This window comes from Callithrix jacchus, chromosome 6 (assembly GCF_049354715.1).
Source record: "Callithrix jacchus isolate 240 chromosome 6, calJac240_pri, whole genome shotgun sequence".
NCBI lineage: Eukaryota > Metazoa > Chordata > Mammalia > Primates > Cebidae > Callithrix > Callithrix jacchus.
The window spans coordinates 23,557,763-23,585,442 of record NC_133507.1 but is presented as its reverse complement, the minus strand read 5'-3'; the positions used below and the strand labels follow the sequence as shown (position 1 = coordinate 23,585,442).

The window sequence follows — 27,680 nt, the reverse complement described above, 5'->3', positions numbered from 1 at the left end:
TGAATGGCCAGTGTTTACAGACGTGATTAGCACCTACTGTGTCCGTGGTCCTTGATGGGGACGAACACTCAGGAGACTTTGTTCTGTGTGGCTCATGGGTGGAACTGAGGATATCACAACTAATTCCAAGTGGAGGGTGGCAAATGTTGAAAGGAGAGGACCTGGGCAAACCAAACCTGACCTAAGGACAAGGTTAGGTTCCACTGAACATCATGAAACCAGTCACTCCAGTGTTCTTTAGAGGCGCATGATTAGTCTGTGATATCCTTATGAAGTCATGGAGTTGGAAGGACTTGTCAGGATTGGACAAGACCATTTCCAGATGTGTGGACTTCCTGGCTTTACAGAGGATTGGGTGCAGCACACTCAGAGTCCATCCTGCATTCCAGTGGTTGGGAGGATGGGGACAGAAAGCTTGTGGCAACGAGAAGCTGTGTGACATTCAGCAGAATATGAGAGTATTCTGTGACTCCCTGTGCCTCCAAATGTACCCCAAACCCACTTCCCTAAAGAGAGGGCTTTCATCTAGCCACAGCTTTCAGCAGTTACTTGTTTTCTAATATAAACATTTTTTATAATATAGCTTAGGACCTAATGAGGAAAGTTTGAGAAGATATGTTCTTTTCCATTCAAAGAGAGTAATGAAATTAAATAACTACCTGTTGTTCAATATCGAGCATGAGCATTTGTCTCTGCAAATTTTCTTAAAGCATAGTTTCCTTGTTTTCTCACTTATCCAGTAGCCAAAATGATTTCCTTAGGCTTGTCCGAGTGGCTTCATACCAGGGGCCTAAGCTGAATATTGGATCCGGGAGGCTCAAGGTCATGGATGAGATAGAATTCAAATTATGCAGGGAGGACATAATAAGGGATGGTTTGAATTAATTACAGAACCCTAGAAGTAGGATTATGTTTAGCCTGGTGGTTTCTAGAAACTGTTGGTTGAGATTTCATGTTTTCCCAAATCAAAAACTGCTGTTACTATCATAGCAGCAAGAAGCGTTTTCAGGTGTAACGTTTCCTGAGTGTTCAGGGAGCTGATAGCATAGGCCCTGAAGGACCCTCTATTTCTGAGTGGCTTAAGAAGAAAAGGAAAAGAAGCTTATTGCACAGATGAGGGTTAGGCGAGGGAACGTTGTAGGGAGTGTTATAGAACATGTCTAACTGCAGATCCAGCTGAAATGTTAAGGAATGTGAGAGATTGGAATCCCCTTTGGGGTGATCTTTATTGGGGAGGGCCCTTGTCAACTCCATGAATGCCCAGGTGTCTGCATTCCTGTGGTGAAACCATGGTGGGACCCCTAATAGTCCAGACTTGATTCCAGATACTCTCTGGGGTATAACCCTTCTCCTCAAACTGAAGTCTAGAATAATGTTCACAGAAAAGATAAATCGAATGTGGAACTCCTCCCCACAAAGTGTGTAGGGTTTTAGATCCTGTTTGCTTCTGCTTCCACAGACCCTCCTGGCCCCTGACAGAGAGGCCATGGACAGACAAACATTGCCCCTGCGTGACCATCCCTTTCTCTGAGGCACAGTGCCTTTGAATGATGTGTCTTTCTCACTACAGTTTCTCCTGCTTCTCTTCACTTTGCCCCTCACAGTCCTCTCTGCTGCTCACAAGGGGGTGTGTGCCTGGGGAGGGAGAGGAGGGCTGGGCACGGCTTCTGCACCACACAACCTGGCTGTGTGGCGGTGCTTCACACCTGAGCACGCACTGCGTCTCTGCTGGCCCTTGAAAGGGTTTGGCATGGTGGTTTGTCTCTTGGGCCCAGGAAGGAGAAGACTGTAAGCCCTGAGCGTGGTTGGTGAGTTTGGACTGGACTCAGCGCTTATGGATGCTCCTGGAACCTGGGAGGTGGACTGGGGCTGGAGAAGGGAATGGAGTTCTGGCATTGGCAGGGGTGGGTCTGTTTGTGGTTTGGCACTCCTGCTGGCTGGTGCTGGAGCAGCCAGCTGTGTTTCCCTTCAGCATGTGTGTTCAGGGATGGAGCAGGGGAGCCACAACTGGCTTTCCAAGGCTGCTTCCCAGCCCCACTTTGGCTGGGTCTCTCCTTTCTGATGCCCTTATGAATGAGAGTCCCCCTTTGGGTCTAGACTCCTGGCATTGGCCAGCTTATTCTTTGTCCATTGTGGGTCTGCACTCACAAATGTAGGAGATTTTCTTCTGAGCCCAAGCACTAGGAGAGACTCCTGTGCTCTTAGGACCTGGAATCACTGAGGGTTGGCTGGCCTTCCCCTCTTGGCCAGCCAAAATGGAGGCTCTGCTATGCTGGGGGCTCCATCTCCGAGGCTTGACATACTTATGTGTATGTCTCCCCATACACCAATGTCCCTGGAGATGAAAGGTGGAGGGTGAAGTAAGCTCCCCCCTGCAAACAGTGATGTGATGGGATGCTTGGACTAGTAGCCTGGCATGCTCAGGAGCCTGGCCCATGGTTAGTGGCTTGCCTATTGTAATGGGTCTGGGCCAGAATTCCATTCAACCCCTTGATACCTGGCCCCAACCTGGCCAAGAGGCACAGGCTGCCTTCAGCATGTGTAAGAAAGACTTGCCTGGGCACTGGAGCTCTGGCCACAGGAAGATGGACAGACATGGTAAGATGGAAGCTGCCTTGGGCAAGACCAGGCTGTGCTGTATGTTGTGGGGAAGGGCACCTCTGAATAGCTCTTTGCCTTTCCTAGGAGCACCTTCTGCTCCATCATTGCTCAGCTCACAGAGGAGACCCAGCCGCTATTCGAGACCACACTCAAGTCCCGGGCTGTGTCCGAGGACAGCGACGTCAGGTTCACCTGCATCGTCACAGGTAAGAAGGCTGTCTGTATGCTCCACGCCAGGGCCTCTACACAGAGCAGGGTCCATGGGGGCCATGAGGATGGGCATGGTGGTGTGGCAGGCTGTGTGCATAAAACTGTGTGAGATGACATTTACATTCTGAGCTTTCTCTCCAGTTTAACCTCCCTGTGAGGGCTGGTGTCCCTGGCTCCTCCCATTCTGGAGCCTCATATATACCCTACTCTTCCTCAGAACCTATCCTCAGTGAAGGTTCCTGACCCTCATACATAATAACTAATGGATATTCATTGCAAGAAAAAAAGTACTCCAATGGAAAGAGGTCTTTGAGGCCATCTGTCTGAGTGTCCCCAGGTTATAGTTGAATAAATTGAGGCTTGGGAGTTTCAAGCCTGAGAGGAGAATTGCATGTGGTGATTCTGACTGCAGAACCTGGAGGCAGACTGCCTGGCTTGGAGTCCTGGCTCATCTCCTTTCCAATGATGTCACTGAGCAGGTTACGTAACCTTTCAGTTGCCTCATCTGTAAAGTGGGGATGATGATAGGATGCACTTCATAGGGTTATTTGATATTGAATGAGTTAATACATGCAAAGCATTTGTAGTAGTATCTGACATACAGTAAGTGCCACGTAAGTGTTAGAAACTCACGACTAGTATATGCATGTCACTGAGCTCCGTGGTGGAATTTCAAGCAACCATTTGGTAGAAGAGGAAGCAGAGTGATACTCCTTGGAAGGGGAGGATAGTGGGTGGGAGTGCTGGGAGGGTGGTTCCAGACATTGCCTCTCCCCCAGACCACCCAGTAGAGACTCCAACCTGACCTGCCTCAGGGCCCATAGGACCCACAAATGGGTACCCACCCCTCCCAGCAGTGCAGCCATCAGGTCCCAGGCCCAGGTTCCCTCTGGAGAGCCTGTTGTTTCTCTAAGTCAAAGGCATTGTTGGTTTCCAGCTGCGACATTCCCTAATTCTGGAGGACTTCCTTACCCCAGCCAGTAAACAGCTTCTCACTTGGGCAGTTCTCACCCTTTCTCAACCCTCTGAGCTGCAGACTGAGAACACTCTCTGCTCCAAAGGACATAGAGAAGGGCCTGCATCCCTTACCTTTGTATGGCATGATGAATTTCACAAGTTGCCTGATTCCACTGTCATTGAATTCTTATAAATCCCTGTGAAGTAAGTGCTATTTTTAGTCAAATTTTACCAAGCAGGAAGCTGAAGGAGGCTGATGCATTGCCAAAGTCTGCAGCACTGATAGGGGAGACACTGATTTTGTTCTCCAGCATCAGACACTGCTTCCGCCTGCATCTCCTGTGTTACTGTGGCAGTAACAGTTTCCTAGAAAAACGTGGTTCTTTCACAGCTTCGTGCTTTTGCACATACTATTTTCTCAATTTAGAAAGTCCTTAATCCTTCTTTTTAAAGAAAACTAAATTTTACTTTGTCAAATTAATATATGCACATAATTTAAGACCTCAAGTTATACTAAAAGGCATATTTCAAAATACAGCACTTCATTCCTCTCAAGTTGTTTTTCCAGAAGCAACTGTTTTCAGCTTGTAGCTGTTTCTTCTGGCATGTATACATTTCCATAATGCTGGGGAATAAGTGAAATTCTTCAGGTTTAGATGTTCTCTATGATGGTAGATAAAGACTTAGCTCTTTTATACTATCATTTTCTCTGTTTCCCTAAGCTTACCTTCTTCATATAGTTAAGTTGATGGCTGTTGTGGAAACTTGGTTCTTGTCTTCTTAGTTTTAAAAGAATCTGAACAGGAGACACACAGCAAAGGAGATAGAACAATTTATTGCAAAGGAAAAAGGATACCATAAAAGTTAGGTGCAGAATAGAGAGGACACCCTGAGAGAGAGAAAATTCAGCGCGGTTTCTCATGAGGATGAGACAGCAAAGACTGGCACCTAGGGAGACTCTCTTTCTGTGAGTCTTACATGATTATTCATGAGGAGGTATGAAGAGGTGTTACTTACTCATAAGCATGTTCTGGGTGGTCCTCTGGGTGCACATGCGCAGTAGCTGCACATACTTCTTTATACATCACGAGTAGCTGGGACCACAGACGTGTGCCATCACACCCCTGCTAATGAGCCATGCATCTTAACTCTCCACCCAGGGGTGTGTTTTACTATTACAATGAGCTAAGGCTGAGTTTGAGGACAGGTAAAATCCAAATGCTCCTGCTGTCTGCATGGGAAATTCCATACTGGAGATGGCTTTGCTTGAATGAACTTTGCCATGCTCATGCTGGGGCTTATTGTGTTGACTGTATGGCCCCGATGGTTGCTGTGCCCTGAGGACGTGGTTACTTCCTTGACTACCTATCCTGCTTCAGTTGTATCATAATTTTTACTTAAATCAACATTTACTGTTTGCCTTATTACACCTATGCAGTATTTTTCATAACTGAACATCGTAGTTTGCTGTGCTTATATGTTTTTCTTTCCTTTTTCCTAATGTTAGCACTCTCCATAGTTTTTCATCTGTTTCTTGTTTTGGTATCAGTTCCCAATTTTTCTTATACCTCCCAATAGCCTCTTCATACGATATTCTGCAATGTGAATGACGTCAGTAATCTGGCAGTTATTTCGATTGGAGGTATCCCTCTTGGAGCTCCCCATCATTCTTTTATCTGAACTGCTAGCCTTTTAGGGCCTGATATGCAGCTGTGATCCTGGGTCTTCCCTTTGCTTTTCTGCTGGGTTTAATTCAGCTTCTTGGATTGCATGTCTTCCTTTCTTGGTTTACTTTTTGGCTTTATTGAATACTGCCCCAGTATTTTCATCAGGACCTGAAGACAGTGCAGCAGCTGAGGGCCTGGTGATGGCAAGGTCTAGACCTCACTCTCCCTTGAGTCCCTCTGCTCCAGTATGCCTTAGTGTCTCTCTGCATCTGGTTCACAATGGCCATCCTTAGATTCCCTTCACGTCTCTTCTGTGATAGGTTTCCTGCTTTTTGTATTCATTCTTTTTCTTTATTTACATTCTTGTTTTGGTAGCTTTCTAGAAAGAGTATATGGGACGTAGATGTTGGATTCCTTGTGTCTGAAAATGTTTTCTGTTTTGTTTTGTTTGAGGCAGGGTTTCCCCTGTTGTCCAGGCTGGAATGCAGTGGCATGATCACAGATCACTGCGGCCTTGACCTCCCAGGCTCAAGCGATCCTCTTGCCTCAGGCTCCTGGGTAGCTGGGACCACAGGCGTGTTTCATCACACCCAGCTTATTGTTTGTTTGTGTGTGTGTGTGTGTGTGTGTGTGTGTTACAGACTAACTCCCACAGTGTTGCCAGGCTGGCCTCAAACTACTGGGCTCAAGCAATCCTCCCACCTTAGCCTCCCAAAGTACTGGGATTATAGTAGGCATGAGCCACTATGCCTGGCCTCTTTTTTTCTACTTTACTTATTCTCAGGAATTTGGCTGGGTATAAAATTATAAGATGAAAATAATTTTCCTTCAGAATATAAGACATTGTTCTATTATCTTTTTGCTTCCAATGTTGCTTTTCAGAGTGAGAAGACAGCTTGATCCTAATTCCTTGCATGTGACCAGTTTTTCTCTCTGGAAGCTTGTAAGAGTGTTCTGATATTTCATAATGATGTGTTGTGATATGGGTCTCTTCACCCTGGAACGTGCTTAGATGCTTTCAGTCAGACATGGAGAACCTTTAGTTCTGGGAAATTTGATTTTATCCTCCTGTTTACTGTCTTCATTCTTTATGAACTCTTGTTTGGATAGCTGTTCCCCTGGACACGGACTTTTATTTTCTTATCCTTTATTCCCCTGTCATCTATTTGTCTCTTGCTCTACTTTCTGGGAGATTTCCAGTTTTATCTTTCAACTCTTCTACTGAATTTTTAATTTCTAAGAGTTTTAATTTTTGTCCTTTTTGAGACTCTTACTAATGATAGTTTTCTAAAAGTTTCCCTTTCCTTGCGTAGTTTTTCTTCTGTCTTGTTTTTTTTTTCTGCTTAATTTAATTTTGTCCTTAATCTTCTATTACAGGCTCTCCTTCCATATCTAGAAATCTTTGGCTGTCAGCTAATAAGCAAGAGTAGGGGACTTAAAAGCTGATAGAAGGTTCTGAGCAAGGAGGAGGGGCCTGAAAACTGGGCTGTTCACTGTAGGGTGACCTAGGTAGCCACTGATGGAAACTACCACCTAAGTTTCTTTAGTTCCTTCTTCTTGGACTAGCTAGGTTTCCTAGTGAAAGGTTTCCTGAGAGTTATGCAGGTTAGAGGGCTGGGTGGGCTCTCAACATAAGACATTTATTTTATGATATATGGTTATTATGTTTTTCTATTTTCCATAGAATAGTCATGTCCTCAATTATGCTGGCTTACTCTCAGGGCAGACTTTTACATTTCCAAATAGTAAACCTCACCTTTGGCTGTGGTGAGGAAGCAGCAGTCATCCAGTAAGACAGAATGGGTGAAGGGTTCCAAACGTCTAATTTTGAAGCACCTTTTAACTTTTCCTCTTTCTCCCAGTTCCAGAGGTACCAAATTGCCAATTCTTATGCCCTGTGGGGATTTTATGGTGTGAAAGGTTATTTCTCAGTTTTCTCCACTGCTAGCTTAGGGTTGAGTGGTCTGGCATCTGCTAAGTCAGCCACTTGTCCATCTGCTTTCCAGCTTTCAAAATTGTGTTGCTCCTGTTACTTTCCTTGCTTGTTCTCTTCATCTTTGTGCTTTTGCTTATGTTGATTAAAAAGTATTTTCAGTGCAGTTTAGTGCACTTGAGGGAGGGTGTGAAGGCAGATGGGATATTCATTCTGCCTTTTTACCTAGAAACCTACTCTTTTTCTGCCTTGCAAATTCCTTCTCATCTTTCAAAAGGCTTGCCCTCTGGGAGGTCACCTCCAGTGTTTCCAGGAGAGCTCTTGCTCCATCCTCCACCACATAGTTTTTTTGTTTACACATCTCTCTCTCCAACCAGATCGTGACATCTACAAGGACAGGGCACACACCTGACACATTACGCCTCTCCAGAGCTGGCACGAAGATGCTCAGTATGTATCAGATGACCACAGTGAAGCTTGACTGTGCTGATGCCAAAGTCAGTCTCTTTCCCCTTCCCACATCGCCTGTTCATTTCAGCCGCAGCTTTGGTGCCTTGGGAACGGCAGCCTCAGTGGGTATCTGGGACCACTTGAGAGGTGCAGGTGTCAGGGGTGGCTCTCCCTCCTCTCTTTTTTCCATCTTGTTCTTTGTAGCCATGGACTCTGAGAGCAAGGTGAAGATGCCAGACATGAGTCTGGTTTATAGAATCACGGGGTATTTTATCGAATACTCCAAGTATCACCATGGGAGTAAGTGGTTCCCTGTTTCACACCCAATCCAAAGGAGCAACCTTTTCTGCCACGTCTCATGATGACCACGCAGGGCTGCTCAGACATTTATTTTATGATATATGGTTGTAGATCATACAACCTACTGTGTATGTCATAGCACCTACTGTGCAGAGATCTACAACACTGCCAGTGGAATGTTTCTGGGGCTCTGTCTGTCTCTGATATCCATACCTTAGTCCATTGTTGATCTTCTCCTCCCCTGCCCCCACTCATCCTCACATACATTCAGAATCGCAGCTTACCTGAGTTTTATGTAGCACGCTAGGAAAGAGGTGTCTATGATCACCACAATACACCTCAAACAAGCCTTTTCCAATCAGCAAGGAGAACATGCAGAATGCAGGAGAAGGGGAGGGAGGAGAAGAGCAATGCACAATGCTCTGCAAACTAAAGAATCAGGGTTAGAAACGGGAGCTCTCTAGTCCAGAGAGGTGGAAGGTGGATGGATCTCTAGATGAGACTGGCCTCGGTGTGAGGCTGCTGTTCTGCTCCTGGCTTGTCTCCAGACTGACCACATGTGCACTCTTCCTTCCTTGCTGCTGATAGCATTTCCTAAACAAGGCTAGGATGAGTCAGTCCACCAGGGCCCTGCCAGGCAGAGGTGATGTTTTCCTGGTGGTCAGAACTTCGTCCATCCGTGCCAGTGCTCCTGCTGGCTGACCTGTGATGGAAGCCCTTGGGGGAACAGAGAAGAGAGGCAAGGCCCTGGGGTTCTTCCCACTCACATAGGCTTATGGGAAGATAGTGGGCCTCTGCTAGCTCTGTCTCCCCCAGGAACCCCTCTAGCCAGAGTGCTACTGTCTTCCTTGAAGCAGCCCACTCTCTCCAGCACAGGGGCTTCCCTCCTCTACTCTCCTCAACTCTGTTGTAGATTCTATGTTGGTGTGTATGTGTATGTGTTTGCATGTGTGTGCACATGTTCATATTGGCTGGAAGGAGGAAGCATCAGCAGTGGGTAGGTTGGACAGAGGGATTGAGTCTTTTGAAACAGGACCATGTTCCTAAAGAAACTTTTTTTAGAGAAGCGAGTGTAATATAATGACTGTTGGGAGCAAAAACTTACATATCGATCCCAGAATCCCCAGTGGAAAGAGTAATGGAAAAAGGAAAAGGAAACCTAGGGCTTTGTCGTGTGCCAGCTACGTGACCCTAGGTAAGTTACTTAGCTTCTCTGAGCCTCATTTTCCTTTTGTGTAAAATAGGATTTAAAATATTAGCCTGTGTTATAGAAGAGAGGGATTTCAATTCTGGCTTCTGCTTGCTAGCTATATAACTTTGGACAAGATCTTTAATTTAATGAGCTGGGATTTCCTCATCCTTAAATTGGAGATTAGTAACAGAGTACCTTCCTCATAGGAATCTTGTGAGGATTAGATGAGATAATACATGAGAAGTATTCAGCTCAGTATCTGGCACACAGTAAGTCTTCACTAATGTTAGCACTTGTTTATACAGAGTTGTTCTGAGGGTCAAATAAAATTCTTGTACTTGAAAGCTTTTTGAAAACTTTAAATTTCTGTTCATTATTCTTTTGAATCAGAGCTTCTGCGAACTGGGAATGGCTGGGAAAAGTCTGCAGGTTCCAAGCTGGGTTCTTGAGTCAGGTCTGCTGGCTGTGAAAGAGGCCATGGGGTGTGAAGGGGCTGAGGGAAGGCCACAGGCTCAAGTGCCACTGTGGGCTGTCCTGGCCGGGGCCGAAAGTGTGTGCACATCTGCCTGTGGACATGCACAAATGCACAGCTGGGAGTGAAGGGCCCAGAGCCCTCCTGCTTTTATGCATTTTAGAATATAGTTCACATTATTCAGGGCCGAAGGCAATGTGTTCTCCCAAATAAATTTACTTCCAAAGCTCATTGTGGCTCTGAAGCCCTAAGCTGTTGGGTTGGCCCCCACTGTGTAGAAGTGGCACCAGCAGGTGGCATGGGGGTTGAGGCCCCAGCCCTGGGGCCGTGGGGTCCATTCAGCGTCTCCCTCCTTGCCCCACCCCTGCCGTCTTGCCCGGGTATCTGACTGGACTCAGATGCCTTGGAGACTGAGGCTGTGCTGGGTGGGCCATGGGGCAGGGAAGCTCTGAGCTGGGCCCTTGTAGGGATGAGATCATCTCACAGGATGGTGAGGACACCTGTGCTGGCCCTGGCCCCACACAGTGATGTAACCAGGGGCTTTAGCTCACAGTGGAAACATGGGGCTCGCTTTACAGCCAGGGCAGCCCAGAGTTTGCTCCTGGCTGATGCAGCTGCAGCCTCGCCTCCCCTGCTCCCTGCTCCTGCACACTGTTCCCCAGTGTGCCCTTTGCTTGTCACCCTCCCACTCTCCTGTTGTGGTTCCGTTGTCAGGAATGCCCTTCCACCTCAGGTGTTCACCTGTCACCCTACTCACTCATTTACTTATCGTCCTGCAGACTTCTTTTAAGTAATTACCACATGCCAGGTACTGTCTTAGGTGGTGGGGATAGAGCAGTGAGTAAGATACAGTTTCTACCACATGGAACCTAAATCTAGCAGGAGAGACAGGCAAGGTAATCGTCAATGACAGTGTTGTGATTAGTGCTGTGAAGGGGAAGTGCAGGGGATGTGAGAGCTGAGGGGAAGCAGGAGATCAGAGGGACTGAACCCATCTTCTCTGAAATCCTGCCCACCCTCCAACTCGAGTCCCAGTGCCACTCACTACAAAAGCCTTTCCTGAGTCCCCAGCCGGAGGTGATCGCTTCTTTCTCTGTAGCCCTAAGCACTTAGTGCATTGCTTCATTTATTCATCTATAAATATTTAATGAGTGTTGATTCCATACCAGGGACTATTCTAGGAACTGAGGACACAGCAGTGAATAACACAGATAAGTCCCTGCTGTCATGGAGCTGATATTTGTCATGGAAAGGATGGACATAAACCAACACACTCATAAGTGTATAATATGTCAGGTAGCAATGTGTTCTATGAAGAAAAATAAACACAGTAAGAGGTATAGCAAGTGCCTGGGAGAGAGAGTTGCTGCTTTACACAGGGTGGTAGGGAAGGCCTCTCTAGGGAATAAACAGAGCCCTTCAGGGGGCAAGGCATGGTGCTCCTGTGCTGTGTGAGGCCAGCTGGCAGGACCACATGGGTGGGTGCAGCAAGGTGGGGGAGAGGGAGGTGGGCCCAGCATGCTCACAGGGCCCAGATCATGAGGGTTGCATGAAAGGGAGCTATTGTGGTGTTTTGAGCAAAGGAGCACCATGATCTGACATTATTTTAAAAGGATCACTCTGTCTCTTCTGCCAAGAATGGGCTAGGAGTCCACAAATGAGATCAGTGAGGAGGTTACTGCAGAAACTGAGGTGTGAGATGATAGGAACGTGGACCATGCTGTTGGTGGGGAATGGCAAGGAGTCATCAGATTCTAGATATATTCTTAAGGGAGGGCCAGCAAGATTGCCTGATGGAGTCGAGGTGAGACAAGGAAAGGAAGACAGGATTGCCTCTGGGTCTTGGCCTGAGCCAAACAGGATGAAGTTGCTCTTTACTGAGATTTGTGGGAACTGACTTGGAGGGTAGACTAAGGAGCTTGGATGGGATGTGGTAAGCTTGATACCTCTTATACTTTCAGGTGGAAATGCCATGTATGCAGTCAGAAATAATGACTAGGAGTTGAGGGCAGAAAACTGGGCTGGAGATAGAAATTTGGGGTTCATGAATATACATATATTTGAAAGTCACAGGATAGAATTAGGACCCCCTGCTTTGTGAGTGTAGATAGAAAATGGAAAATGGTTCTGGCCTGAGCTCTGGGGCAGGTCTAGGTGGTAAAAGAGCTCTTTTCTCTGATGAAAGAGCTCAGGAAAAGTGGCCGCGAAGGAGGAGGAGCAGCCAGAAAGAGCGGTGCCCTAGAAGCAGTGAAGAAAGGGGTCAGGAAGTAGGGTCGGTGCTGCTGATGGATTGGGCAGATGGGCATAGGAATTGGCCATTGGATTTGGCAAAGTACAAGTCACGTGTGACCTGACAAGAGTGATTCTGGTGCAATAGAGGCTGTCACAGCGTGATTGGAAGAGAGAAAATGAAGACATTGAGCACAGGCAGCTCCTTCAAAGAATTCTTCTGTAAAGCAGAGAGCGGAGAAATAAGAGCAGGGGCAGAAGGAGGCTGTGGGGTTAACGGAAGTTATTTTTAAAGAAGGACACAGTTTGGCTCACGCCTGTAATCCCAGCACTTTCAGAGGCAGAGGTGGACAGATCACAAGATCAAGATATTGAGACCATCCTGGCCAACATGGTGAAACACCGTCTCTACTAAAAATACAAAAATTAGCTGGGCGTGGTGATACACGCCTGTGGTCCCAGCTGCTCGGGAGGCTGAGACAGGAAAATCGCTTGAACCTGGGAGATGGAGGTTGCAGTGAGCAGAGATCACACCACTGCACTCCAGCTTGGTGAGAGGGCCATCCCCCTCTCCCCGGCCCCGCTCCCCTCCATAAAAAGGAAGACACAATATAGCAGGCTTGTATACTGGTGGGAAAGATGTAACAGAGAGGAAAAGTTTGATGATGCAGGAACGAGCAGGAATAATTCTTGGAGAAATGTCCTTGATTAGGCACCAGCAGGTGGGATCCAGTGAGGGGCTGCTTTAGATAGGAGTGTGGTGTACCCGTAGGCAGTAGGAAAGGCTGAGCGCCGGTGCAGATGCTAGGCACGTTGCTGCCTTGTGTGTGTGCCTGTCGCATTGCATCTTTTCTACTGCACAACACGCTCCTGGAGTGCAGAGACCCTGTCTTACGTTCTTCTGTGTCTTCGTAATCCTAGCTTGCCAGTCATATGTTCTTAATATATATCTCTGAGTGAGCGTATCTTAGCAGTCTCATTCTGAGCAAGTAATGCAGATCAGCCAGCTAAAGAAATGAAGCAGGATTAGTTGGTAAGTCCAGAGGGGATTCTTACGGAATGCCTTGCTGTGCCCAGGCAAGGAATGGAACTAGTACTTGGAAGCATCTTGGGAGTCTCTCTGTCTTCCACTTCTGTTCAATCCTGAACATCAACTTCCTTTTTCCATCTCTCAGTGTAGAGTTTGCTTCTCAGTTCACGTGGCAGAACGTGACTGCTCTACCCTTTTGAAGTTAAATTTCCAGACACAATGGTAGACTGTCTCTAGGTCTTAATTCCCAAATACGTGGTCAAAGAATTAGCTAAATTAGTTGATTTGGTGTCCGTTACTGGACCAATCAACTATGGCCAGAGAGGTAAGGGACATGAGACAGTAACAGCTGAAAGTTCTCCCTGTGGGTGGGCTGGAAGTGGCCAGAGAACAGGGGCTGGGCAGACACTCAGTCAGTGTCACTGCAGTGACGAGATGGGTAGGAAGATGTAGATGTGTGGACAGATGGACGATGGATAAATGAATGAATGGGTGGACAGACATGTTTTAGCCATGTTGTCAAATAATTCTAACAGCTTGGGAACCTGAAATGAAAGGAGGAGGGCTCTTGGAAGAGGTGTTCCTGGTGGGACATGAGGGAGGAGCCCTCTGAGGATAGAGCCCTTACTGCAGTTAAGAAAGTAGAATGGGCCACTACAGAAGGAAGCTTATTCCCAGCAGCCAAGGATTTCTGGAAACTCCTTGTCTCCCTTCCCACTAGGAAGCTAGGAAGTTTCTCCTCCATATTTTCCTTCCTATTGCTGAAGGGGAATCATTTTCAGCTTTGACAGGGACCAGCTTCTGAAAATAAGCTGAGCTATCATACAGTGACTCTGTTCTTCTAGCCAGGCTAGGGCAGATGGTCCTGACAAGTCTCCAGGTGGCCTGGGAAGCCACGGCCTTGCGTTCTTTCCTCCCATTATTATTATTATTATTAGCATCCATCTCACTCTGTCGCCCAGGCTGGAGTGCAGTGGCGTGATCTCGGCTCACTGCAACCTCTGCCTCCCGGGTTCAAGCGATTCTCCTGCCTCAGCCTCCCGAGCAGCTGGGATTACAAGAGCCTGCCACCACGCCTGGCTAATTTTTGTATTTTTAGTAGAGATGTGGTTTCACCACGTTGGCCAGGCTGGTCTCATACTCCTGACTTCAGGTGATCTGCCTGTCTCAGCCTCCCAAAGTGCTGCGATTACAGGTGTGAGCTGCCATGCCCAGCCTCTTCTGATTATTTTGGAACCGGCCTTACTGCAACCTAATCTCCTGCTTCTTTCTCAGGATACCCAGAGCCAGAGGTGACCTGGTACAAGGATGATACAGAGCTGGACCGCTACTGTGGCTTGCCAAAATATGAGATCACTCATCAGGGCAACCGCCACACACTGCAGCTGTACAGGTGAGGGAGAAGGGCCTGTTTTGTTCTCTTTGCCCTCCCCAGCAGCCTTTGGCTGGGGCCCTGCCCTCAGAAATGGAGCAGTCTGGATGGAGATGCCCAGGCACTGTCTGGGATGGAGGGCAGGATTCTGCTGTGTGGTTGAACCACCTGGTGAACCACATCTGCCTTCCAGTGTCTGGGAGCTCCTAAGGCCAGGGTGGGAGTGTTCCTGACAATCAGAGAGCTGGTGCAGCCAAAGGAGGTCCTGACCTATGGAAATATTTTCCGTGAGGTCAGCGGCCAAAAAAAGCAACTGTATCATCATGTCTTCACAAGGGGATGTGCTGGTCACCTGCTTCTGAAGAGAGCTCTCCTGGGCCCCAAGTCTAATCCCTCCTGGGACAGTATGGCCTTGGTCAGCTGCCACCCTTTTGCCAGCCTCAACTGTAATGGAGGGTGTTGTATGTTGTGATGTGTGAGGTGGGGTGTGGCACACGGCAGGACTTGCCGTGGGGAGGGGGAAGCATGCTCGGCTCTGAACGGCTCTGGCTGGGGGGCGTGGGGGGCTCTCACCTCCCAGGAGGGGACAGGTGGCACCTCACGCTCCTACCTGTAGGTGTCGAGAAGAAGATGCCGCCATCTACCAGGCCTCTGCCCGGAACAGCAAAGGCATTGTGTCCTGCTCAGGGGTCCTGGAGGTGGGCACCATGACCGAGTACAAGCTCCACCAGCGCTGGTTCGCCAAGCTGAAGCGCAAGGCTGCCGCGAAGCTGCGCGAGATCGAGCAGAGCTGGAAGCACGAGAAGGCTGCGCCTGCGGAGGCAGACACGCTGCGCAAGCTCAGCCCCGACCGCTTCCAGCGCAAGCGCCGGCTGAGCGGGGCCGAAGCGCCAGGCCCCGCGGTCCCTACCAGGGAGTCCGAGGGTGGGGCCCTGGCGGCTTGGCAGGAGGGAGAGACTGAATCTGCTCAGCACTCAGGTTTGGGCCTGATCAACAGTTTTGCTCCTGGAAAAGTGACCACCAACGGGGAGGCTGCCCCCGAGAATGGGGAGGACGCGGAGCATGGCTTACTGACATACATCTGTGACGCCATGGAGCTGGGGCCTCCGAGAGCCCTCAAAGAGGAGAGTGGGGCCAAGAAGAAAAAGAAAGATGAGGAGTCCAAGCAGGGCCTAAAGAAGCCAGAGTTAGAGAAGGCAGCCCGAAGCCGCCGTTCTTCGGAAAATGGCATCCCCAACTCAGACGAGCCTGACTCCTGCGGAACTCGGGGGCACATGGGCGTGGAGCAGGTTCAGACCCAGTCAAGAGGCAGGGCTGCACGGGGGCCTGGGTCCTCTGCCACAGATGGCACCAGGAAGCCAGCCTCTGCTGGGGGCACTCCAGACAAGGCCCAGAAGGCCCCGGCCCCGGCCCTTGGCCCAGGCCCAGGCCAGGAAGTGTATTTCTCCTTGAAGGACATGTACCTGGAGAACACCCAGGCAGTCAGGCCTCTGGAGGAAGAGGGCCCCCAGCCCCTGAGTGTTCAGGAGCCTGGAGAGAGTCCCAAAGGGACAGCGCCCATTAGGGCTAGAGGCGAGGGGGTGCCTGCGGCTCCTGGCCAACCCACACCCTCCTTGGCCCCCCAGCTGACCAGGCCTTTCAACAGAAAGAGATTTGCCCCTCCAAAGCCCAAAGGGGAGGCCACCACCGACAGCAAGCCCATTTCTTCTCCGAGTCAAGCTCCAGAATGTGGGGCCCAGAACTTAGGGAAGGCCCCATCTCAGGCCTCTGTCCAGGTGCCGACGCCTCCTACCCGGCGGAAACATGGCACCCGGGACAGCCCCTTGCAGGGACGAGCAGGCCACAGGACTCCAGGAGAGGTAAGTGGGTGTTGGGTGCCTGGAGGCCACTCTGGGAAGCTGACCTCATGGAAACTCTTGCTGCAACTGCTCGGCAGCCAGTGAGCAGTGGCCTATTTATAGAAAGGGGTGGGGAGGGGCTGGAGTGCCAGCAGCAGGGGACCACAGGCCTCTCCTTCACCCCAGCCAGTCTCCAGATGCCAGGCATGTGGGGAGCACAGCCTGACTGTAACGTGCCTCTGAGAGTGTAGGAGTTTGCGGCCAAGTGAGGGAGGTGCAGGAATATAGTATTCTCTGGGGTGGGAAAGGGGGCCAGTGGAGAGTTTCTATGGGCTCTGCTGAGGCAACAGTGTTTCACAGGGCAGATGGAGGAGCAGGCATGCACTATAGTGTACAGCAGGTCACAACTTGGCTGCTCATTAGATTTTTAACAAAGCTGAATGTCCAGGAAATGCTGGTTGAACCTGGGTTTAGCTAAGGTTCTGGAGCCAGGCATACCTATATGCAAATCTGACTGCCTTTAACCTGGTGTGATCTAGAGCAAGTTGTAAAACTGGAATAATAATAATACCAATACCTACTTCATAGGGCTCTTGTAAGAATCTGGTGCCCACTAAGAACGAAGTAAGTGGCAGTTGGGATCAGATATGACTATGGTGGGAGACAGAGGTGAACTGTTTTGCTTGATAACAGGAGTGTCATCATCTTCTAGGGAGCAGGTAGCCAACAGAGAAAAGACGATGTTTTGTGTGGAGACAGGGGTAGTGGAAAGTCCCCTCCTCAAAGAGGCAGATGGGTTGCCAGCATTAAGGAGCTTGAGGGGCGGGATTGAGAGGGGCAGGAAGGAAACAGTTTGTCCCTTTTGGTTATAGCTTCATGTTTCAGGAGTATGGGGGGCATCATTTCAGAGGTTTAGTGGGACAGAGTGTTTTTTATTTATTGTGTTTTTTTGAGGTGGAATCTTGCTCTGTCACCAGGCTGGAGTGCAGTGGTGTGATCTTGGCTCACTGCAACCTCCGTCTCCCAGGTTCAGCCTCCTGAGTATCTGGGACTACAGGTGCGTGCCACTACGCCCAGCTAATTTTTTTGTATTTTAGTAGAGATGGGGTTTCACCACGGCCAGGATAGTCTCGATCTCCTGACCTCGTGATCCACCCACCTTGTCCTCCCAAAGTGCTGTGATTATAGGGATGAGCCACTGTGCCCAGCCAGACAGAATGTTTTTACAGTGGGACAAAAAGAAGACAGTGTTTCTTATTAGTGGCAGAAGGAAACGTGTTTCAAGAGGGGGGGCTGGGGTGGATAAAATAGATGGAACATATTTACACTAAGAAATACTGGTTGTTTATTTTTGAAACTGGGTGTCCAATATTTCTTTTCTTCTTCTTCTTCTTTTTTTTTTTTTTGAGATAGATTTGCCCAGGCTGGAGTGCAGTGCGATCTCAGCTCTCTGCAGCCTCCAACTCCCGGGTTCAAGCAATTCTTGTGTCTCAGCCTCCCAAGTAGCTGGGATTACAGGCGTGAAGAACCATGCCTGGCTAATTTTTGTATTTTTAGTAGAGATGGGGTTTTGCCATGTTGGCCAGGCTGATCTCAGACTCCTGACCTGAAGTGATCTGCCCACAGCAGCCTCTCAAAATGCTGGGATTGTAGGCGTGAGCCACTGTGCCCAGCCCAGTATTTCTTTTTGCTAAATCTGGTAACCTTAAGTGGAAACAACCGTTGGTTTTGGTGGGAACTAAGATGAGACTGTTTCTTGGAGTGGAGGAAGCAGGGTCAAGGAATGGCTTCCTGGGGGAACAGGAGGAAAGCAGTGTTTCCCAGGGGTAGGGACAGAGGACAGGTGGTTTCTCAGGGCAGTTAAGGGAAGCACACAACAGTGAAGGGAAGCTGATATAGCACCTTGCAGAGGGCAAAGGGGAAAGGATGCTTTGGAGAAAAGAAGAGGCTTTTCCATGGAGAGAACTTTTATGGCAGAAGGAGGGGAAGACTGGTTTCAAGAGTGACTATGGGAAATGGTTTTATTTCATGACTGCTGAGGTCAGACTGTAGGAACAGTAGTTCAGAGTGGAGTGAAGCAAACTTCAAGGCCTCAAACCAGACTTTCTGAAATCTGTTCCTGACTCTTGCTCATGCCTGGTCTCATGTAGTTTTGGCCACTGGTGTGTTAAGTTCACAATGGCCCAGGGAAGGCTTTGTGTGGCTGCTGCACGTGCCTGACAGCTCACAGGCTGGAGAGTAAGTAGGGCCTTTTGGAAGAAATGGCTCTCGTAGGCCCTCATAGCTCATTTAGGAAGGGACCAGGCTGGTGGCCAAGTCAGTGTGCAAATCTGGCTTCTCTGCCTATGTGGCGAGATGGTGGCATCCCCCTGGTAGGGCCAGAGGAGGAAATGCCAGCCACCTCTTCCTTGCCTCCCAAAGGTAGGAGGAGGGGCTCAGGCAGTGTGGTACTTGAGAGTTGTCTGTGGTGGTTCCACTGCTCCTACAAAAACCTCATGGTTAGGCCGGGTTGGTGGCTCACGCCTGTAATCCCAACACTTTGGGAGGCTGAAGCGGACAGATCACTTGAGGTTAGGAGTTTGAGACCAGCTTGGCCAACATGGTGAAACCCTGTCTCTACTAAAAATACAAAAGATTAGCCGGGCATGGTGGTGCGTGCCTGTAATTCCGGCCACTTGGGTGGCTGAGGCAGGAGAATCACTCGAACCTGGGAGGCAGAGGTTGCAGTGAGCTGAGATTGTGCCATTGCATTCTAGCCTGGGTGACAGAGTGAGACTTCATCTCAAAAAAAAAAAAAAACCCAAAAAAGCAAAAACACAGAAAAACGGCCAGGCACTGTGGCTCACGCCTGTAATCCCAGCACTTTGGGAGGCCGAGGTGGGCAGATCATGAGGTCAGGGGTTCAAGACCAGACTGGCCAACATTGTGAAACCCCGTCTCTACTAAAAAATATAAGAATTAGTTGGGCATGCTGGCTCTTACCTGTAATCCCAGCTCCTAGGGAGGCTGAGGTAGGAGAATTGCTTGAACTGGGACCTGGGAGGGGGAGGTTGCAGTGAGCCAAGATCGCACCACTGCACTCCATCCTGGGCTACAGCGAGACTCCATCTCAAAAGAAAAAAAAAGAAAGAAAGAAAGAAAGAAAAAGAAAGAAACACCACAAAACAAAATAAAAAACCTTATGTTTTTTTGAAAAAATTTTTAACTTAAAAAAATGGTTGAATAGGTCATACATGTGAAACATGTGTTTAACATCTATGAATACTTTTAAGCTGTTGGTTTTTAGTGGATGAATTGGATTTTTATTTTTATTTTTTGAGACAGGGTCTTGCTGCTGGAGTACCTTGCTGCTGGAGTGCCGTGGCACGATTGTGGCTCACTGCAGCCTCAACCACCTGGGCTCAAGTGATCCTCCTGCCTCACCCTCCTAAGTCCCATGCCTCAGACTACAGGCTTGTGCCGCCACGCCTGGCTATTCTTTTTCTTTTTTCAAAAGTTTTTGTAGAGACAGTTCTCACTATGTTGCCCAAGCCGGTCTTGAACTGCAGGGCTCGACTGATTCTCCAGCCTTGGCCTCCCAAAGTGCTGCTATTCCAGCCATGAGCCACCATGCCTGGTCTGTTTATTCATACTCTTATCCTGCCCAATTTCTTTGGAAAAAAAGTTACTTTTTGATTATAAAAAAAGTAGTCATAGTAGAAAATTTGGAGGAAACTAAAAACTTGAAGTGGGAAGTAAAGGTCGGGCACAGTGGCTCACTCCTGTAATTCCAGCTCTTTGGGAACCTGAGGCAGGGGGATCACCTGAGGTCAGGAAAGCCTGGTCATCATGGTCAAGCCCCATCTCTACTAAAAAAAATACAAATGGAATTTAGCTGCGGGTGGTGGCAGGTGCCTGTAATCCCAGCTACTCAGGAGGCTGAGGCAGGAGAATCACTTGAACCCAGGAGGCAGAGATTGCAGTGAGTTGAGATTGTGCCATTGCACTCCAGCCTGGGTGACAAGAGGGAAACTCCGTCTAAAAAAAAAAAAAGAAAGAAAGGAAAAGAAAGGAAAAATCTATCATCCAGAGATGACCATCATCCAAGAGATGAAAGGACATCTTGGTGTATCTACCAATCTTTTTTATGTGTATATGTAGTTTCTTAAACTTTTTTTTTTCTGAAATGAAGTCTCGCTCTGTTGCTTAGGCAGGAGTGCAGTGGCATGGTCTTGGCTCACAGCAAGCTTGTCTCCTGGATTCAAGCGATTCTCCTGCTTCAGCCTCCTGAGTAGCTGGGATTACAGGTGCCTGCTACTGTGCCTGCTACCATGCCTGGCTAATTTTTTTGTATTTTTAGTAGAGATGGGGTTTCACCATGTTGGCCAGGTTCGTCTCGAAGACCTGAACTCATGATCTGCCTGCCTGGGCCTCCCAAAATGCTGGGATTTCAGGTGTGAGCCACTGTGCCTGGCCCAGTTTTTAAAATATAATTATCCAAATTTCTGAGGGGTTTTTTTTTTTGAGATGGAGTCTTGCTGTATCACCCAGGCTGGAGTGCAGTGGTGTAATCTCAGCTCACTGCACCCTCCGCTTCCTGGGTTCAAGGAATTCTTCTGCCTAACCCGCCCCAGTAACTGGGATTACAGGTGCATGCCACCATGCCTGGCTAATTTTTGTATTTTTAGTACAGACAGCGTTTTGCCACATTGGCCAAGCTGGTCTCGAACTCCTGACCTCATGATCTGCCTGTCTTGGCCTCCTAAAGTGCTAGGATTACAGGTGTGAGTATCCTGCTTTCTTTACTTCTCATCATTGCATGAGCATTTTCCATGGTTTCTAGAAAATCTTTGAAAAAACTTTATTTTTAATGACTATATAAGACGGCATAGTATGAATATTTTAACCTTTTTTCCATAGTGTTTATGCTTTCCTTCCCTAGTCTAAGATCAAATAGTAAGCTGTATTTTCATTGATTGTTGTTTGAATTCTTTCTTTTGATTTTTAAATTAATCTGAAATTTGTTTCGGTGTATAATATAGCATTAGTCTCTGGCTTGATGTTTGACTAACAAATAGGTAATTTTCCTCAACATAATTTGTGGAATATTCAAACTGTATCTATATTTTGTTTTTCATTCTTGATATACTAATTCTTATATACACTAGAGTCAATTTTAATTCCTACATATACATCTATCATAATCCATGAATCCGTTTGTTGATTTTTTACAAGACAATCTTGTTTTAATTTTTATAGGTTTGATTTCTGGCAGGGCAAGTTCTTCTATTATCCTTCTTTAAAATTTTTCCTCAACTATTATCTCTTGTTTATTCCTCTAGGAAAACTGTAGAATCCTTGTTTGAAATTCTTCACACTTTCAGATACCATTGTTTTTTACTTTCTATTTTTTTGTTCACCATTTTTTAACAAGTCATGAATTATATTTAATAAGATTATAAAACCTGTTAAATCCTTTCATGGATAACTAAACGCATATTTGTATTTTGAATGGGCTTCTAGTAAAACTTTGGAAAAACCAATACCTTAATATTTAGCTTTCTCATTTGGGAGCACCATGTCTATTCTCATGATCCAAATATTCTTTCTTATCTCTTTTTTACTTCCTTTTTTTTTTCTGTTTTTCTTCCCTCCCCACACCCCAAGTTTTTGCAGAATCTCATCTCTTTTTAAGTTCTCTTTTTTTGTTCCTTTGAACCCAGCATGTCTCTTGTTAGGGTTTGTTACTTTAAGGGCCGCTATTTCTGGGATCTGATGCCAGTGTCCCCTTACTGTGTCTTGATTTTCTTTCCAGGAAGTAAGGAGGACCTTTGGAAGCTTGAGTGAGGCTTCTCTCCTGGGTGTGGATGAGGAACAGATGGTAGAGCTGGGGCCTCTTGGATTATTAAGAATGCCTGCCTCTCCTGCAGCCCAGGCATGCTGTTCAGACAGCACTTTCTCTGGGCAGGAGGTAGCCAATGAATAGAAATGGGCCTTCAATGCCTTTGAAGGCTGCTCTTCAGTGCCCTAACTTGAGATTTTCTTCTGGGACTGCCTCAGATCTCTGGAGCTGAGGTTCATGGGGGAACATGGTAGAATGCCCCATCTGCCAAAATACTTGGAGGGGACCGTGTAGCTGTGGGAGAGCCCTGCTGAATGCTTTGAGACCTAAGTGTCTCTTTTTGAGAATACCTGAAGGTCTTGAGGATGATCATCCCAAGGTGTGGGAACTCTCCTCTCACAATCAAGGCTCTTTAGTTTTCAGGGAGGACATGAATATAAGTACCTTTTGAGAGCTGTTGAATGGTGGGGGATTGAGGAGAGACATGATCCTTGCTTGAGGAATTATCTACTGAATTGAAGGGACTGGACTCACTAGAAAGAAGTGCCACACGATGTGGTGAATGATGACAACAGTGGACTTCCAGAGAGGGAGAACAGCATGGTCTAGAGTCACCAGGGAAGGCGTCTAGGAAGAGGGCAGACTGGTTGGCATCATGTATGGATTTATTATGGGAAACGCCATATTAGAAAAACCTTCATATAATTTTTAAAATATAAAAGAGAATATTCCCAGATAGAAAGGAATTAGGTGAAAGAGAAAAAGGGAGACATTCTGGGAAGGATGAATAGCACGAAACAAAGGTGAGGTTGTGGGCTAGAGAGGGAATGCAAAACAAGCCTGTCCTGATTTTTTTTTTTTTTTTTTTTGAGATGGAATTTCGCTCTTGTTACCCAGGCTGGAGTGCAATGGCGTGATCTCGGCTCACCGCAACCTCCGCCTCCTGGGTTCAGGCAATTCTCCTGCCTCAGCCTTCTCAGTAGCTGGGATTACAGGCACGTGCCACCATGCCCAGCTAATTTTTTTTGTATTTTTAGTAGAGCTGGGGTTTCACCATGTTGACCAGGATGGTCTCGATCTCTTGACCTTGTGATCCACCCGCCTTGGCCTCCCAAAGTGCTGGGATTACAGGCTTGAGCCACCGCGCCCGGCCCCAGCCTGTCCTGATTTTGATGCCTAAATGCATTGAAAGCTTCTCAGCATTTTTTTTCTTCCTATGTCTTGTGTACTGCTCTGGTTTGTTTAGCACCAACTCTCACATTATCTAAGGCAAGGAGTGACACAGAAAAGGAAGAGAACTAACAATGATAAAATATCAGCTTCTAGTAGTACTGGGTTAGATAATTCAACTACTGAGGACAACTAGACAAGCTGGACAAAATATAAAAATATCTGCTTGAAGGCACTGGAGAGCTAACAAAGAGAAGAATTACTGGGCCAGGATCTGGGCGGAGATAGAAATCTACAATGGTAGGCCCAGCATTTGGCACAGGTTTTGTCCTGGGAGATATTTTCTATGCCAGAAGAAGAGAATGAGAGACTGAGCAATAGTTTAGACGGTCTCATTAGACTAAGAAGACAAAAATTAGAGTCCATAGTCTTAAGAGTGGGAGCCCATGTAAGCCCACCAGGCTTTGGGTTTGTACCCTCGGAGAAAGGGGAATCAAGTAAATTACTTTCGTGGTATTGAGGTATTGGTGAGCTCCAAGTCATGTGGGTGACAAAAATATCTCAATCCCTGAAATTAGAATAAGGTGGTTCAAGATACCTAGTGCCCCCAGGCACCTGGCAGAAGCAAACAAAAATCATATTTGGAGGATGACAGCATCATCTTAAGCCTCAAATTATTTTTAAAAAATGTTTCAAATATAATACTCAGCACAAAATGAAGATAAGTCCACAGAACATCGAAATTGGCCCACAGGTTACTGGACGCAGTGGCTCACACTTGTAATCCCAGTACTTCAGGAGGCCGAGGTGGGCAAATTACTTGAGGCCAGGAGTTCGAGACCAACCTGGCCAATATGGCAAACCCCTGTCTCTACTGAAAATATAAAAATTAGCCAGGTGTGGTGGTGTAGGCCTGTAATCCCAACTACTTGGGAGGCTGAGGCATGAGAATTGCTTGAACTGAGATCATGCTATTGCACTCCAGCCTGGGTGACAGAGCGAGATTCTGTCTCATAAATAAATAAATTGTCCCACATGTTTCCAGCTGTTGGAGTTATCAGTCGTAAATTGTAAAATTAAAACTAGTTTACCTCCTTTATATATTGTCTTTTTAGAAAGACAAGATTGCGAATTTTATTAAAGAACTAGAAACTATAAAAAGTAGAAAAGACTTGAAAATGAACCAACTAGAATTCCAGAGCTGAATGCTGCAATAACTAATATTCATTATTTATTATGGTTATGGCAGTTTTTTTTCTAGATAAGATGGAGTAAATACACTCCATTCTGTATCCCCCACTGAATGCAGCCAAAAATTGAGTCAAAATGTGTGGTACACCTACTTGACCACTTTGAGAAGCAAATAGTAGCAGACAAATTGGGGATCATGACCAGAACTCAAAGTACCACTGAAACTACAGTGTTTACTTTTTTCCCCCACTTCTGGCATTTCATGGCCTGGTCTTAATGCTGTCTGAAACCCTGAGGTAAACGTTAACATGGGCAGAGAGAGCTCCAGGAGAAGCCCTCTAGATTAGACTTCAGGAATGGAAAAGAGATTTCTTGGCCGTGACAGTGGTAGTAGCAGAGGCCACAGCTGCCTAAAACTTTGAGAGAAAAGAATTTTCTCCTCCAGTCAGAGGAGCTGTGATCCTAAAAGAGTGGGACAAGTCCCTGTTTCTTTTTCTTTTCCTCCTTGGTCTCTTCCTTCGTCCATATCACAGGCTCATGTGTGAAAGTATGTGGCAGAGGGGATAAAGGAAGCTCCAGCTAGCTATTTGGCCAGAGGACTGAAAAAGGGGGAACTATGGAGAGGGAAAAGCTTGGGAAAATGACCTCTGAGAATCATTAATGACCTCTGGGTTTATAAACTCTTTATAAATTTCTGGACTTATTCCCAAGCTGTTCCTGCATGGATCTGATTCTGAACAGCATATACAAAACTTTGAGAATGAAATACTTTGAGAATAAAAAATTTTGAGAATAAAAACATTAATGAACCATTATTCAAGTCCCACACTGGCCATTGGGTGACACACACACAGGGAAGGTCTAAATAACGCTGCAGGGTGGGCGTGATGGCTCACACCTATAATCCCAGCACTTTGGTAAGCTGAGGCAGGCAGATCACTTGAGGTCAGAAGTTCAAGACCAGCTTGGCCAACATAGTAAAACCCTGTCTCTACTAAAAATACAAAAAAAAAGTAGCCAGGCATGGTGGCACATGCCTATAGTCCTAGCTACTTGAGAGATGAGGCGGGAGAATTGCTTGTACCTGCGAACCTGGGAGGCAGAGGCAGAGGTTGCAGGGAGCCGAGATCGTGCCATTGCACTCCAGCCTGAGTGACAGAATAAAACTTGGTTTCAAAAACAAAATAATAACAACAAAAACAAATAGCACCGGAAAGGCCTGGAAAATGGAACTGACATTGAAACTATAACCTCAGAGGCCTGAATGGAATTTGTAGCCTGAACATGACCAGGTAGATTGCCTCCTAAGACAAAAATGTTAACACTCTCCGTAAGATTTAAATAAGAATCAGAGTCTTGTAATATTTAAAATGTCCAAATACAATAAAAATTACATGGCATATGAAAAACCATGAAAATCTCCACTTGCATGGAAAGACAATCAAAGAGTGCGAATGCCACAATGACACAGATGTTAGATTCATCTGACTTTAAAACAGCTACTATAAAAATGTGACAAGGAAGGCTGAATACTTTGGAAACAAATGGAAAGATAGAAAGTCTCAGCAAAGAGGTCAAAGACTAGCCTGGGCAACATGGCAAAACCCTTTCTTTATAAAAATACAAAAACATTAACTGGGCGTGGTGGCACTTGCCTGCAGTCTGAGCTACTTGTAGGGTTGAGGTGGGAGGATCGTTTGAGTCCAGGATGTCGAGGGGGCAGTGAGCTGAGATCATGCCACTGCACTCCAGCCTGGACAAAGTGAGACCCTGTCTCAAAATTTAAAAAAGAGGTAAAAGATATGAAGACCCAGATGTTTTATTTTATTTTTATTTTTTTGAGATGGAGGTTTGCTCTTGTTGCCCAGCCTAGAGTGCAGTGGGATGATCTTGGTTCACTGCAACCTCTACCTCCTGGGTTCAAGAGATTCTCTTGCCTCAGCCTCTTGAGTGAGTAGCCGGGATTACAGACATGCACCACTAAACTCAACTAATTTTATATTTTTAGTAGAGACGGGATTTCACCATGTTGACCAGGCTTGTCTTGAACTCCTGACCTCAGGTGATCCACCTACCTCAGCCCCAAATGTCAATTTTAGAACTGAAAATTAAAATAACTGAATTAAAAGACTTACTGGTTGAATGATTGATAGCAGGGAAAAGTCACTGAACTTGAAGTTAAAGCAATAGAAATTATTCAGTCTGAACACATATACATACACACAGAGGGAAGAAGGGAAGGAGAGAGAGAGAGAGAAAGAGAATCAGAAAAATAAATGAACAGAACCTCAGAGACTTGTGGTGTAGTATCAAAAAGTCTAACATTTGTGTCACTGGATAGAAAGAAAAAGAAAGACAGTCATGCACAAAAAATATCTGAAGAAATAATGACTGAAAACTTTCCAAATTTGGCAAAAGATAGAAACCTATAGATCAAGAACTTCAGCAAACCCGAAACAGGATAAACCCATAAAATTCCACCTCCAGAAACCTCATAGCCAAGCTGTTGGAAAGTAAAGACAATGAAAAACTCTTGGAAGTAGTCAGAGAAACATAATGACTTATTTGTAGGAGAGCAATGATTTGAGTGCAGATTTCTCATCAGAAACAGTGGAGGTCAAAAGGAAGTAGAACAATATATTTTTTTTAATGCTGAAAAAAAAAAGAACGTTTAACCTATAATTCTACATGTAACAAAAATATCTTTAAGTATTGAAAGTGAATTAAAGATACTCTCAGATAGTGGAAAGACAGACTACATTGTCAGCAGACCTGTTCTAAAAGAATTGCTAGGCTGGGAGCGGTGACTCATGCCTGTAATCCCAGCCCTCTGGGAGGCTGAGGCAGGTGGATCACCCGAGGTCAGGAGTTTGAGACCAGCTTGGCCAACATGGTGAAACCCTGTCTCTTCTAAAAATGCAAAAAAATTAGCCAGGTGTGGTAGTGGGCACCTTAATCCCAGCTACTCATGAGGCTGAGGCAGGAGAATCACTTGAAGCCAGGAGGCAGGGGTTGTGGTGAGCTGAGATCATGCCACTGTACTCCAGCCTGGGTGACAGAGCCAGACTCAGTTTGAGAAAAAATAAAAATAAAAAACCCAAACCAACCAACCAAACAAAAAACAAATAAAAAAAGAATTGCTAAAGTAAATTTTTCATACAGAAAGGAAATGATACCAGAAGGAAACTTGAAATATCAAGAATGAAGGAAGGGCAATGGAAATGGTAAATATTCTGGTAAATATAGT

General features: G+C 46.5%; 1 protein-coding gene across 4 annotated transcripts in view; it reads left to right on the top strand.

Moving 5' to 3' along the window:
• Nucleotides 1-27,680, top strand: part of ALPK3 (alpha kinase 3) — a 57,140-nt gene that overhangs the window by 7,767 nt on the left and 21,693 nt on the right. For all 4 annotated transcript variants that reach the window (XM_003733144.6, XM_035303909.3, XM_035303908.3 and 1 more), the window contains 3 exons: nt 2,686-2,807; nt 14,317-14,434; nt 15,030-16,272. In XM_003733144.6, the coding sequence (XP_003733192.4) occupies nt 2,686-2,807; nt 14,317-14,434; nt 15,030-16,272 (1,483 nt within the window). The remainder of the gene's footprint in view (nt 1-2,685; nt 2,808-14,316; nt 14,435-15,029; nt 16,273-27,680) is intronic.